Source organism: Tiliqua scincoides, chromosome 3 (genome assembly GCF_035046505.1).
Source record: "Tiliqua scincoides isolate rTilSci1 chromosome 3, rTilSci1.hap2, whole genome shotgun sequence".
NCBI classification, from domain to species: Eukaryota; Metazoa; Chordata; class Lepidosauria; order Squamata; family Scincidae; genus Tiliqua; species Tiliqua scincoides.
This window is the reverse complement of record NC_089823.1, coordinates 161,397,930-161,411,852: the sequence shown is the minus strand read 5'-3', so window position 1 is coordinate 161,411,852 and position 13,923 is coordinate 161,397,930. Positions and strand designations below refer to the sequence as shown.

The 13,923-nt window shown below is 40.1% G+C and overlaps 1 protein-coding gene across 1 annotated transcript in view; it reads right to left on the bottom strand.

Annotated features, from left to right (window-relative positions):
* Positions 1–11,001, bottom strand: part of KIF20B (kinesin family member 20B) — a 41,266-nt gene extending 30,265 nt beyond the window's left edge. Inside the window, exons 1-12 of the mRNA XM_066619720.1 lie at positions 10,855–11,001; positions 9,440–9,526; positions 9,233–9,352; positions 8,608–8,746; positions 7,676–7,860; positions 5,657–5,714; positions 4,974–5,168; positions 3,965–4,076; positions 2,743–2,811; positions 2,487–2,633; positions 1,976–2,138; positions 645–959 (exon numbers count right to left, since the gene is read on the bottom strand). Coding sequence (XP_066475817.1) covers positions 645–959; positions 1,976–2,138; positions 2,487–2,633; positions 2,743–2,811; positions 3,965–4,076; positions 4,974–5,168; positions 5,657–5,714; positions 7,676–7,860; positions 8,608–8,746; positions 9,233–9,352; positions 9,440–9,526; positions 10,855–11,001 — 1,737 coding nt within the window. The remainder of the gene's footprint in view (positions 1–644; positions 960–1,975; positions 2,139–2,486; positions 2,634–2,742; positions 2,812–3,964; positions 4,077–4,973; positions 5,169–5,656; positions 5,715–7,675; positions 7,861–8,607; positions 8,747–9,232; positions 9,353–9,439; positions 9,527–10,854) is intronic.
* Positions 11,002–13,923: the final 2,922 nt, after the last annotated feature.

The following is a 13,923-nucleotide window of genomic DNA, read 5'->3' as shown; positions in this document are numbered from 1 at the left end:
AGCATGACCTGTCCCTATATGGGTGTAGTGGCCATGTATTGAGAGATTCCCATAGACCAAAACAATCCCTTCCATTTCTTGGGTAGATGGGAGGGGGGAGGAGGCGGCCAGAATACGAGCATGGGAAGCACACAGGGCACTATAACTCAATGCTATAGGTTAGGCTTCACATCAATTGAGGTTCAATCCCCAGCCTTTCAGGCAATTAATGGTTCTCAGGTAGCAAGGCTGGAAGAGGTGCTTGCCTGGGATCCTTGACAGCTGTTGTCAGCCAGGAGTGGCTAGTACAAGACTAGAAGAAACAATACTTTGGCACCATGTAAACTTGCTTCCCATGTCCAACCATTGGTGCCAATACAGTCAGAGTATGTACCCATTTTATCAAAATGTACATTTTCTGCATGGTCATTGCCTTTTGGTTCACCATTTTTTACTATTTTTTAAAAACACATCCTTGAAGACACCTCAGGGCAGTGTAGCTACAAGTAATTCTCTTACCCTGGGAGGTAGGTTTGGCTGATTGCAAGTGACTGATCAAAAGGTCACACAGTAAGTTTCATGAGAAAGCAACAATTAGTTGGCCCGCAGGCTTTCTGCCTCTTGCTGCTAAAGACAAACACAGTTTCTCCTCTAGCAAGGCATACCTGATAGTATTCTTTTCCCATGACTATGTCACTGTCTTCATCCTCCTCACTGATGGCCTCTTCTATCACCTCAGGTTCCTCCTCCTTCCCAAGGGTGGTTTTTGCCATACGGGTTTCTTCATGTACCTCACTGCTGTCAGCTAGCAACTCTTCTTCATCTTCCATCACATCTTCCAGAGTACTTTCCCAGCACAAAGTTGCTCTTTTAACAGGTAAAGACACACCTTCTTCAGTACTAATTTCAGAGTCAGATTTGACTGATATTTGATCAAGCAACTCTTCTTGAGGAGAACTGGAAGAATCAAGGACCATGACCTATTCAGTAAGAAAAGTAATGTCAGATTTGTCCTTGCCAATGGCAGCAACAAGATACATTGTAGCTGGTTAGAACTTCCCACAAAAAGTTATAGTTTTAAGGCAATCCCATGCGAAGAAAAATTCTGTGAAAACTACACTTTTTCCAAGAAAGTCAACATTCTTGCTATATAGCTTAATTTGTCGCGGTTTTAGTATGCAAATCCTCACACTTTGCATACTTGTTGTTTATATGCTTACACACACACAGGATCACAATGAAAAAGAATTGTAACACCAAATGCTGCAACACTGGATTCTTAGACTGATTACATAATGTTGCAATTAGTTTGGGAGAACTGGCAAGCTTTTATTAACTTCTGGGGAAATAATGAATATTTATACAGTCTGGCAAATCCCACAGATGACATCACATATACGTAGTATATGGCTCACAATGAGTTTCATGCGTAGAAGTTATTCTAGTACTTGTTGGAGGGAACCTATGTTTGTCCAAGGGGTTTGTTTGTTTTTAATGTTGTATTTTTTAAAGTGTTTGTAAGCCGCCTTGTGTGCCTGTTGGGCAAAAAGACGGGGTATAAATTAATAATAATAATAATAATAATAATGTTGCAAAACCAGACACACGTTATGCCACATGTAGTAGTCATGTGGTAATTGGAAGGAGCCCGCCCCCCATGCTTTGCCATTCAGTAACTGATATTCAAAGACATACTTCTAAACCTGGATATTAAATATTGTTGTTGAGCTATTTGGAAGACTCAGTCTTTTGTCTAGTTAAGCACTGATCTTTTTAGTAACATCCTTTGAGTAACAGAGATCAAGTTCTAGAAATGCATGCAATGTCCATGGTACGCTTAGCACCATGCAAGATTGGTGTCAGGACAACTGTAGTAGAAACATACACGTATTTGCTCTATATGCAGGACCTTTCCTATTCCCAAACAGTTTGATGGCAGGGTAAATAAGTAAGCTTTCTGCAATAGTTTAAACTCAGCCCCCATGTACATGCTTACTTTTTGAGCAATTGCTGAAAACTTGAGCACATTGAGCGTTTCATCATATGCAGAGGCATTCTGGCTGACATTCACAATCATGCACACCTTCCCTTTACCGCTGAAGAAGCCTTGGAAGAAGTGTGTTAGCTTACTTTCACGAAAAGGTATGTGCTGCTGCAGTCTAGAATGAGACAATGTTACATTTTATCAGTTACAGCTCATTTTGTTTTCAGGCAGATATGAGCAACTACTGCTATTTTGCTCTCCAACACATGACATTCATGCTCAGGCTCTATAATCAGTTTTGACCAAAATGTCAGGAACAATGAGATTATAGGCATTGTAAACACACAAAACAGGGTTGATCCCTTTTTGAGGGATGGAAGGCACTTGGGAGACCACAATGGTGTTTTTAGGATTGACCAAGTGTCTAACAGACAAAGAGCGAAGGCCCAACACCTCAAGGCTAATGCTTCACAAAAAAGGCCAGCTGGAAGGCTTAAGGTTTCCCATGCCCTCCAGAACCTACTTTGACTGCTGGCTGGTCTTTAGGGCATGGATACATTTGCCCAGAATGTGCAAGGAAGTGTTAATATTTCCACTCTCTTTCAACCGCTCTCCTTCATTGTGGGTTCTGGTACAACGCTCCGAGCCAGCCAGGTCACACAGAAATAATCTGGAGGTAGAGAAAGAAACCAAATATAGAGCAAGGATTTTAGGTTGCTATTTGTGAAGTTTTGAAGAATTGACAATGAGCACAGTTCTTTCAAAGCACAATCACTTACTCACTGACTTGCAAGACACGAGTTGCTCCAGAATCAATTTTTAGCATTTTCACAGTGAATATGCTATGGCTGAAAGATAAGACACAAAAAACTAGTCCACTTCCAGCATTGCTATTTTTAAAAATTAGTAAAAACATTACTGCATTCAAGTCCCAACCTTACTTCCAACAAAACTAAAACTTCAAAAGTTTGTTGGAAGTTTGTGTGTTTGTCACCACACCCACACCCCCAATACAGCAATTCCTAAACCATGCACTGCAGCATCTCATGGCGCCACGGCAAATTCACAGGGGTGTCGCAAGATATCCCCAGTGGCCTCTTCTTCCCAGCTCTCCCAGGCACCACTATCTTGGGTCTTGTGCAACCCAAGATGGCGGCACCCAGGACAGCCAGGAAGAAGAGGCCACAGCAAAAGAAGGGCACCATGACCACAGTAAGTTTGGGAAGTACTGTCATAATACCACTGCTGTGGATTTTAGAATATTTCAGGCTCCTTCACTGCCCCACTAACTTAATGCAGAAGACCACAGTGGGTTCTCAAGGAGTTCAAGCAATTAAAAAAACATTCAGATTGATTTGAGTCTGTGGTATATCTTGAGGGATGGGGGGAGTGTGTGGGCATAAGTGTTTCAATCAATTCTAGGGGCACAGTTTTAACAAGTCACTCTCAGAAAATAAAGACAATCATACAAGTTTGCCATTATTCCACATGGAATTCCATGTTAGCTTTATCTAGGAATTACAAGTCACATTCCACCTTAACATGGCCCTATCCCCACCTGACACAACAGATAGCACTCAACTGAAACGTAACAAAACCAAACACAAATTTAAACAGCTACAAAGCAGCGCTGACATGCAACTGCACCAGAGTGTAATTGTCCTAAATTAAAAGCGTGGTGAAATGAAAAAAAGCTCTTCGCCAAAAAAATGCAATAGCAAGGTGCTCGACTGACCTAATGGGGCAGGGACCTGGGTTCTGTAACAAAGTGGCCCTGTCATACACCCCCACCAACCAAACTTCTGAAAGGAAGAAGGGCTTCTGCTGAAGGTTTTTGTGACTTGGTAGCTTCATACTGGGAGCAATGCTGCTCCAAACAACTTGGTCCTAATCTATTTAAGGTTTTTTTTAAAAAGGTAGTAACCAGAACCAATGGGGATGAAACAGAATAGGAGTTGCATGCATCAGAACCTAGGCCCTCGCCAAGGGTCACTCTCTTACCTTCTACTAGAGTTGGCGTTCAGTTTTGTAGAAGCAGAACTCTGATGCCTCAGACCTAGTTTCATGAGCCTGAGAGCTTCTTTAGAATTTGAAACCTGAATCCATTGTAGATCTTTAAGAAATATTAAAGTTATTTTAGTAACAACTGCACATAGTATTTATGACAATACACACAAAAGCAGGAAACTGATAGGAAGAGACTGGTTTAAAAGTATTCTTCAGAGCTGGTTTTTCACCTCAGCCAAGCTGCATCTGTGCTTAATTAAGTGCAGCAACAAACCTTCACACTCCCACATCATGCATTAAAGGATGTCACACTTTATGCTGCCAAAGGTCTGTGCAATAAGGCCTGCTCATGAGAGGACAGGTCATTACAAAGTCAATAATGAAAGAGGGGCGGGAATCATGGTTCTGCAGCCTACTATGTGCTCTACATGACCAGGCCACACATGAACAACCTCTCAGATATTGTGTCTATTTACAGAGCTCTCCTTTGTAGCTTTATCTTTGACAAGCAGATGGGTTTGAATTAAAAAAAAAAAACTTAAGCTCATTCTAGAAGGTCTTCAGTGAAGAGCAAGGGTGGGAGGAAAGAAGTGTTATTGCTTTTCCTAGACTGCAGAAATGCTTTTTGATAGAAGACAGTACATTTGAAGTCTTAAAAACCCTCAATATTTGGAACACAATAATTTTATCCTGCTTAGAAGATTCAGCATAAACCCAAAGATCAAAAGTTGTGGTACAGCATATCAAGGTTATTGTTTATATAAAGGATTTTAAATTGACAGAGCCAAAAAACAGTATTTGAAGAAGGAAAAGATGCATTTGGTGACTGAAGATGATGGCCTAGTCTGCCCTAAGCACTCTCAGGGCAGGCGGGGGAAGAAACAGTGCTTTCCCTTTGCATCACAGGGCTGGGTTTTGTTCAGGGGAAGCTAGCACACATTGAATAAGCTACCATCTTAAGGCTGCTGGAATTGTGGTTGTTCACACCCAGAATGCTCATTACCTTTAACATAGGAACAGCCTTTGACATCCTGGGCAAGGCGCAGCAGCTTTCTTCTCTTGTCATTGGATATAGGGAGCAGCAAGTCATAAATGCACTCATTGTAGATTTCACAAAATGAAACCCAGACAGAGTATTGTGCTCCTTTCGCATTCTCCATGTTCCATTGCTCAGCTTCTTTGAAGGTTTCTGCCAACACTGCTAAAACATTTTGAATTACAAGAACATCCTGATGGAAATGAGTCCTTCTAGACCAGTGGTGCTCACACATTTAGCAACGGGATCCTCCTTTTAGAATGATAATTTGTCAGGACCCACTTGAAGTGATGTCATGACCGAAAGTGACATCAAGCAGGAAAACTTTTTACAATCCTAGGCTGCAATCCTACCCACACTTACCCAGAAGTAAGTCCAATTGACGATCAAGTAAGTCCCATTGTCCCACCTGGAATTAGCTTGCAACCCACCTAGTGGGTCCCTATCCACAGTTTGAGAAACACTATTCTAGACATCACAAATGTAAAACAGTATTGTTTAACAGTATCTTTGCAGTGGGAGATCCAAGTTAAACATGCACACATACCTCAAGATCTCAGAGAAAGTCTGCTTCCAACACTTCTTGTTACATAAATCATTCACATGGAATTTACATAGGCTGGCTTTCATTCCTTCCATATGCAACTTACCTTCAGAATTACTGGCATTTCTGCTGCAATTCCCATTTATACCATTTTGATAATCCACCTGGAAATTAAGACCAGCATATAGTCAAATATTCTGAAATGCAGATTGTCATCCTTTATATTCCAACATTAGAAACTTATGACATGCCAATGAAAGAGTTTCTAAGAGTTTGTAGAGCAAGATAACTCTTACTGTCATCTCCAGAGCCAAAAGTACACATGAAGATGTGTGGCTGCTGCCAAAAAATAGCTGCCCAGTGTCTCTTCTCTCTCCCCCCAAAATATGTGCTAGAACAGAACATGTGACACATTGTCACTTTGTTCAGTTTCCTAAACCTCACTTCACATTACAAAAACACATGGCTATTGATATGCAACTCTTTCCTGTGTGTTATTCCACCTGTTAATACAGTTTAACACATTTCAGTGAAACTCGGGGTCCAATTCTACCCAATTTTCCAGTTTGGAAGCATCTGCAATGCGGCCCCAAGATAAAGGAACAAACCTTCCCTTACCTTGAGGAGACCTGACCGCCTCCCCACCACAGGATGCAGTGCATGCCCCATTGGCACGGTTTCAATAGCACTTATATAGTGCTCTGTTTTTTCCCCCAAAGAAGTACATATATTATTAGGATCAATACAATCAAGATGTAATCTTTCACCGGAATGCAAACTGTCGTTATTCAGAGCTTTCAGACTAGCAAAACAACCAATTTTGCAATGTTGAAAGAAATGTCAACCTTTGCCTTGGCAAAGATCAGCAATCTACACATTCGGGGCGAATTTGTTCATGTTAAAAAAACGCAGTCAAAAGAAAAAATCTTGGAAGTATGTGTGCCTTACTATATTTTAAACATTTCCCCCCTAGATATGACCTCCATTGGGTAGTTTGCCTTAGGCTGGGTTTAATCACATATCAAGAAACTATGGTTTCACTCATATCCAAATCCAAGCCTGTCCACAATGTAGTTTGCATGTTTGGGGATGACTAACCAGTGTCTGACATGACAACATGAAGTTGATTATAGCACAGCTTGTGCGTTCTATGGTTTTATGTAATGTCTGAATTCACAAGCAATTGACAAACCATCATTGGGACCATTAATTCACCTCAAGAGGCTGCTGCACCATGGAAACAAGAGTAAACTTTATGAACAGTCCTGACAAGAAAGGAATCAGGAGTCAACAAGCAGCTCTAGGCCATGGTTTGCCTACTGCATGTGTAGTAAGTAGCTCAAACGAGGATGTGGGTTCTTAACTACAGTCAGTGTAGAATCATGATTTACAGTATGTCTGAACCCAGCCATAGTAAGCCAAACTGAAGTTCTCTTACATGCCCATATTCTTTTCCAGATTAAAACCTTTACGCCATTTCCATTTCTAAATTGGATCACTATTCATATAGCTATGCAGTATGATTTCCAAGCATAAGCCCAGCAAGTTCTCTGCTCCGTGGAAGTTCTTTATAATAATAATAAATATTTAGTAATAGTATTTTAATAAAATATTTATAATGAAATATTTCAGTAATATTGCCAGTATCACAGGTAAAGACTTTGGACTGTCACCGTTAGCAGGAAGGTTTAGGTTAAAAAAAATTATGATATAATTCATTATATAATTCACTCCTGCAATCCACAGGAGATATTTTTACAAGAAGAAATCAAAAATCATAACACATATAACACTAATAGAAGACACCATACTTGCATAAAGAACAGCAGCAACACAGAACAATCAGAAAAATCATTCTGTAGAACTGCACTGCCCTCTTTCGTACGCACATATATTTTAAGCAATTTAGCCCTGTTGGCCTTCAAAGCCTTTTCTTGACAATGCACCAGTCAAGCTATTAAAAAATGACTTAAGTTTGTTGGTTATTCTATTGACTGCTACAATAAAGGCAAGTCCAACAGTTTTAGGCTTTTTTTTTTAATTTTAAGTTGGTATGTATTTATAAACCGCTTTGAGCTTCTTCACAGCAATTTTTAATTGCTCTTCCTAAATAAAATTATCATACCTCTTTCATGAGACGGAGTAATGAGTTTTTGACAGCCATTTCTTCTCTCACTTCTTCTTTACTCAGCTTTTTATGTTCTCGGCATCTATGGGGCTTGAGATTCATTTCTGGATATAGCTGACCTTGAATGCTTTTAAACAACATGTCCAGTGCCCTTGGGAGAACCCCAATGTTTTCATCTGTGCCTGTCATGTAGAATGCAAGACCCATCAGGACGTTGGGTACCAGGGCAAAAATCAGGAACAGCAAAAATGTTTTTCCTCTCTCAGAAAAAGATGAACTAATCAAATTCTGAATGAGAGTCATCTCTTAAGTACAAAATAAATTCAGAAATCATATCAGTGGCATACCGGGGGGGGGAGAACAGTTTGGCAAAAATGGGTAGAACACCACCTTTAGGTGCGTTTGGGCACCAATTTCTTTAAACTAATCTCTGCACTAAGCCAGTATTGTCATTTCTGGGTTTTTTTTTGGGGGGGGGGGGGAATCCTGAATGAACAAAACTACAGTGCCAGAAACCCTAAGAACACAAACTTCTGCCCCTTCTTCTTACAAGATCACATGGATGGACAGTCATAAAACCTTTTTCTGAAACTTCATCAAGCTGATGTTAAGCAAGTGGGATGACATGCAAGAAGAGCATCAACCGTGTGCATAGAGTTAAGGGGATTCCCTGCATTTGAATCACTATCGGAGACGTACAGGACTGTTTCCAATACACACTAGTTCTAAACCCAATTCCATATCTGCATTCCTTCTGACCTGCACACATATGAAACCTTTATTCAACTGAAGCAGAAGCATCAAAAGGAATACACAGTCTAAAAAAATCAGAATAATTAAATTATAGCCTGCTTAGATATCAAGGGCAGTCTCAGCGGAGAAAGTACAGCTAAAGTTAATATTTTTTTTCAAAGAAAGTTCCACTATACCTTGGTATGTATATGTTTTTCCGGCATTTGTAACACCGTAAGTAAAAACTAGGCGACTGTGGCCCTTCAGGAAGTCCTGCACTGGTTGTTTCACAGTACCTTCAAAGAATTCTTCTTGAGTTGTTTCAGGTCCAAAAACCTAATGAATTAACAAGTGGGATTTTTAAAGGCTTTAAAAACTAAAGTTATGGACAATTATTTTTCTCTTATGTCAAACTCATTCTGAAAAAATAGATTCTCTTAAAAACTCTTCAGATTGCACAAGTACAGGCATGCCCCCATATCTGCAAGGCGTTCCATTCCAGAACCTCTCGTGGATATGGAGGGTGACCCCCTCCCTATGGAAAGAAGGGGAGCTGGGCTCCCCTCGCCTCCAGAGGGTCTTCTGAGCCCTGCAGAGGCTACACATATCTGTCCACGGCCTATGTAAACCTCAGAATGACTTTTTTCTAATAGTCCTAATAGTCATTCTGAGACCCGCAGAGGCATGGGGGGCCCCACCTGCATCCAGAGTTAACTGAAACTGCAGATAGGGGATCCACGGATATAGGGGTCCCCTGTATTTGTTGCTGTTCATCTACAGTACTTCCATACCACTAAAAAGTTGCCAGCAGCTTTAACTTACCTGTGAAAATGTGAATTTCTGCACCACCTGACCCAAATTTTTTTCACTGAGACGAAACACCATGGAGCTTTTGGGAGCTTTTAATACAATACTTGTTGAGTCAAGAACAGAAATACAGTCCTGTAAAAATATAAAGAAATATTTAGCCTAGCAGAGAACACATGTTTAGTGAAACTTGTGTGTACAGGTTGTTTTTTAAAGTTGCACCTGAGAATCACTCTCTTTTTCTGACTGCATAAGTGGTCTAACACGAAGGCAAACGTGAACACGTTCTCTGGATTCCAAGCTGTCTCTCTAAACAGGAAACATGAGCATAAAATAGTTACTGTTCAAGAAACACTTTCATATATCTTGTGGTGTTAATCTCAAGTTTTTGCAGACAAGTTATTTCTTCAGGCACTCTCTCCCACACATATACTGGAGATAACTACACACTTCTCCTGTCATCGCTGCAAGGACTCCAAGAAGGCCTGTTGCCATGTGCAGCAACACTTTGACTTTCATTGCTTTGCTCTTCCAGCTGTTTTCAAGTATAACCACATTGCAAGTTTCATCTATTTTCTTTTATTTCTCTCTATTTAGGTTTTGCACATGTTATATAGTTACCTTTTTGTTGGGCAAAATAAATTTACAAGCTAAATAAGGCTTTCATTCATCCTTTGCCTGTCATCAGGGCCCATGCCCTGGTCCCTCACCAGACAAAAGTGCAAGATATTGCTGTAGCATCATAATGGTCTGTGACAGGTTTGTGTATCTCAGTTATTTAAGAACACGTCAGGCAAGATCTTCTCCCCTCCATCAGCCTTTTTGGGGGGGGGGAGAATGAAAAAGGAGCAAAATTACCATCTCAAACAAAAAAAGCATAGCTCAGAGCACAAGCTCTGTAAGAACACAGTTCAGATGATAAGATGAAATGTTGGAAGCCAGCTCTTAGCAAGATTCTAATTATGCTAGAAGCCTCAGTCAAATGATCAGCAAGTTAGTTCCAGTTAGCCGTGCCATTGGTAGCCATCACTTCCAAGGAGGCAATGAAGACCAAAGCCAGTGCTGCAGTTAAAGTATTCATCTTCCTCTGTCGTATCCTAACCCCCTTCCTGGCTTTATGCTAGGCTTCATGGATTTGGGCCAGCTATACAGCTGGTGTGGATCCCAGAAGCCCCATAGAGCAGGTAGGACTTGACATACGGTAAGGCTTAAAATATCCCCTTACCCTGATGAGACCTCCAGCCACCTCCTAACCTGTGCTGGATACAGCACAGGCCATGCAGCTTGGCTTTGCCGGCGGTGGTTAGGATTAGGCTGCCCTATTAGGGCTACACTCATGTGCAATACAATAAAGACTGAGTGATATTGTGAGATGATTACCCATGTTGAAGATCCTTTGGAGAAAAAAACATGGTAAAAATTCTAAATAACTTATTTGTGAGTGTGAAATAACTTATTATAAGGACAAAAAAGCTTGGCCATTATCACAACACTTGTATGAGGATATGAGGCAGAATTAGACATCAACATTTAGAAAATGAAAGAACAAAAAAGCATCCTTGTTGGGGGGGGGGATATGATAAGCAACCTGCCCTATGCTGTAAAAGCAAAATAGATCAGGCACTTGGTTCTCTTACCTGGCTGATATCAGAAGCTGAGGAAAAGTCACCATAGAGATTTCTCTTAATATCATTAGCATCCACAGGACCAGCTCTTGGGGACATCTCAACAGCTGTGACAAAGGAAGGCCTAGGAATGCCGGGTTTACCCAAATTTTCCTCCATCCTGCAAAACATAGCAAACTGAATGAGTAGAGCACTGATGATTGGTTTACATGTCCAAATTGTACACAGTCTGGTGTACAGATGCTATACTTCCCGGGAAGCATGTTTTACTTTGCCATCTTAACCTGAAGTGCCCCTGCACGTTCACAAAGCAAGAGCACAGAGAAGAAAGGGAGATGTAGCGTAATGGTTTTCCAGGTTATCAGGGATTTCGCTATAACAGTGTTTCTTCAACTGTGGGTTGGGACCCACTAGGTGGGTCACAAGCCAATTTCAGGTGGGTCCCCATTCATTTCAATATTTTATTTTTAATATATTAGACTGGATGCTACCACCAGGTAGATGGGACTCGTTAGCCTGGGAAGGCAACTCATCTGAGAGAAGGAAAACTCTGATCCCAAACCTCCACTGCCTTGTGGCTACATCCAGTTATGGAAAAGGCTTCAGGAGTCAACCTCGAGGCAAAATCCGGAGCCGGAGTCCCTGAGGCAGTTCATGGCTGAACAGTCACGTTCTGGCAACTCCTGCAACGCCGCTGGAACCAACCGTATTGGCTTCTGCCTTTCCATTGGACCATTTCAGTGACGTGGAGGGGGGGATTTGCTGCATGGGTAACAACCTATCCTCCATACCTACTTTACCCAGGCTTCGCGCACTGGAGAAGACACTCTGTTCCAGAACCACCATTCAGAGTGCGATACCATAGTCTTCCGAGACTGGAGGATGCCAACATGGATGCTACCATGGCATGTGACTACACTGGAGAAATGTTACATATCTGCTACTATGTATAGTCTTTTAACAATGATAGTAAATGGGACTTAATCCTGGGTAAGATTGCAACCTAGTTAAAAAATTAACCTTGTTTAAAATGCAGTTTAAAATTTTCCTAGTTTTCCTAGCAACCTAGTTAAAAATGCAGTTAAAAATTTTCCTGCTTGATGATTTCATTTCCAGTGAGTCCTGACATATTCTCATTCTAAAAAGTGGGTCCTGGTGCTAAATGTGTGAGAACCACTGCTCTATACGATTCATAATCACCAAGTTCCCCTAGCAAATGCAGCAGGAGGACATGTTGCATGTATTCCAGGGCACACCTCCAGTTCATTAATGTAAAAAAATGAAGCTCACCAGACTGGGCCAGCACAGCATGTAACCAAGTGTGATACAGGCTAATAAAAGCCAGCCATTTATGTATATGTTTAAAATTAAACTTAGCAAGTGATTATGCTATGCAATTAAAATATATTATTAATTTAGCAGTTAATGGGAAAATGTATACAAGCTCAATAGTGGTTAGCATAAACAAATATTGGCAATAAGGTAATTAAACAAATTATGCTCACATGTTTAAATTTAAAGCCAAGAAGCATATTTGGTCTCAGTCTGTAGAAAGTGCAGGCTAATTGGCAATTTTACTGAGATAGCAGAAGAATGTCTCTTTGGCAGCCTTCCAAGCAGATAAAGACATAGGCGTTTGGGAGTGACATACACTCCCTCCTGCTTGCTGTTACTAATCATTTATGTTACTTATGTTAATAATGTTAATGCAATGTTATAGGTGAATTAGTTAAGTTTATGTTTAAGAAATAAGGAAAATGTTATGCATTTCACAAACAAATATTAAGAAATAAGGAAGTGTTAATATGTATAGCAATGCTTATTTGTTCAATACCAGAGAGCATTATTCTGGTTTTTGTCTCCAAACTGAAACAGGCAAGCTGTAAATCAAGGAATGTTTTTAACTAGAATGTCAAAGACATCAGATAAGAGTTTAAGCTTTAAAGCACTGTTTGTGAAGGAAGCTAGAATTCCCAGCTGTCGAGTTTAATTAGTATGATAAATGAAGCCAGGCTGAACAGAGTAGTTTCATTTTAGAATACACTCCCAAACTTGAATGTCTGCTTCTGAACAGAGAACATTTAGATTTTAGAAATATAGTTTAGGCTTTCTTTAGAACCAAAATGTGCACTGGGAATAGCTATTAAAAGTTTCATATCAAAAGAGTCTTGTATATGCATTACACCAAAGCAACATACCCAAGCATCATAAGAAGTGCCAATGTTTGCATGCATTCATCAATATATCAATAATTATTGCTTAAAATGTTAGTAGCAATGTTAGTAGTACCAGAAGTGAATTTTAGCTGTTAAAAATAGTTTGATCAAACCATGGAATACACAGAATAGTGGAATCTAAATTAAAAGACTTAAGTCTCAGATATGTCTCAAAGTAACCTTGAAAAGCAGATGTCTGGCAAAGTTAATCAAGAGAATCAGACAGCTCATAGACCTGGAATGTGGTATACTCCTTACAGATAAGAACTCTGTATATCTCTGTAGACTCAGTGGCAGATTTAGATACTTTTAATTGGAATAGAGATTTACAACATACAGGAAAGACAGATTAGGAGTAGTCAGGACACCTGCACCATTAATTAGGAAGAGTTATAACAGATAACTAAGAGTTTATATACAGGTTAAAGAGATAGCACTAACATTTTAATGAGGAACAAAGCCTTGGCTAAAACAGTAAATCTGTTGCCAATTAAATTAGAGTTTGGCAGATACAAACACCTACAAATCAGCCAGACAAGAATAGATAAGCAAAGAACATTCCAGAGAGGGTCCCCTGATCAGCAAAACATCATTAGAGCCTCTAAAAGTTAACAGAAAAAGCTGACTTTAGTTAAAATGAATAGGAAAAGAGTTCTAAAAGAGAATCCTTTTGTACAATGAGAGTTAGTTTGTTTTGAATTAAATAAAAGATACCACTATGCATCACAATAACAAAGTCACATATTGAGAATCACACATGGGATAGAGAATTAAAAACCAAGAGGCTTAGTTCAAACAGAGGTTAGCAGAAAGCCCACAGTGATTAATGACCAGACAGAAGGAATGTTGGATAAACAGATGGCTG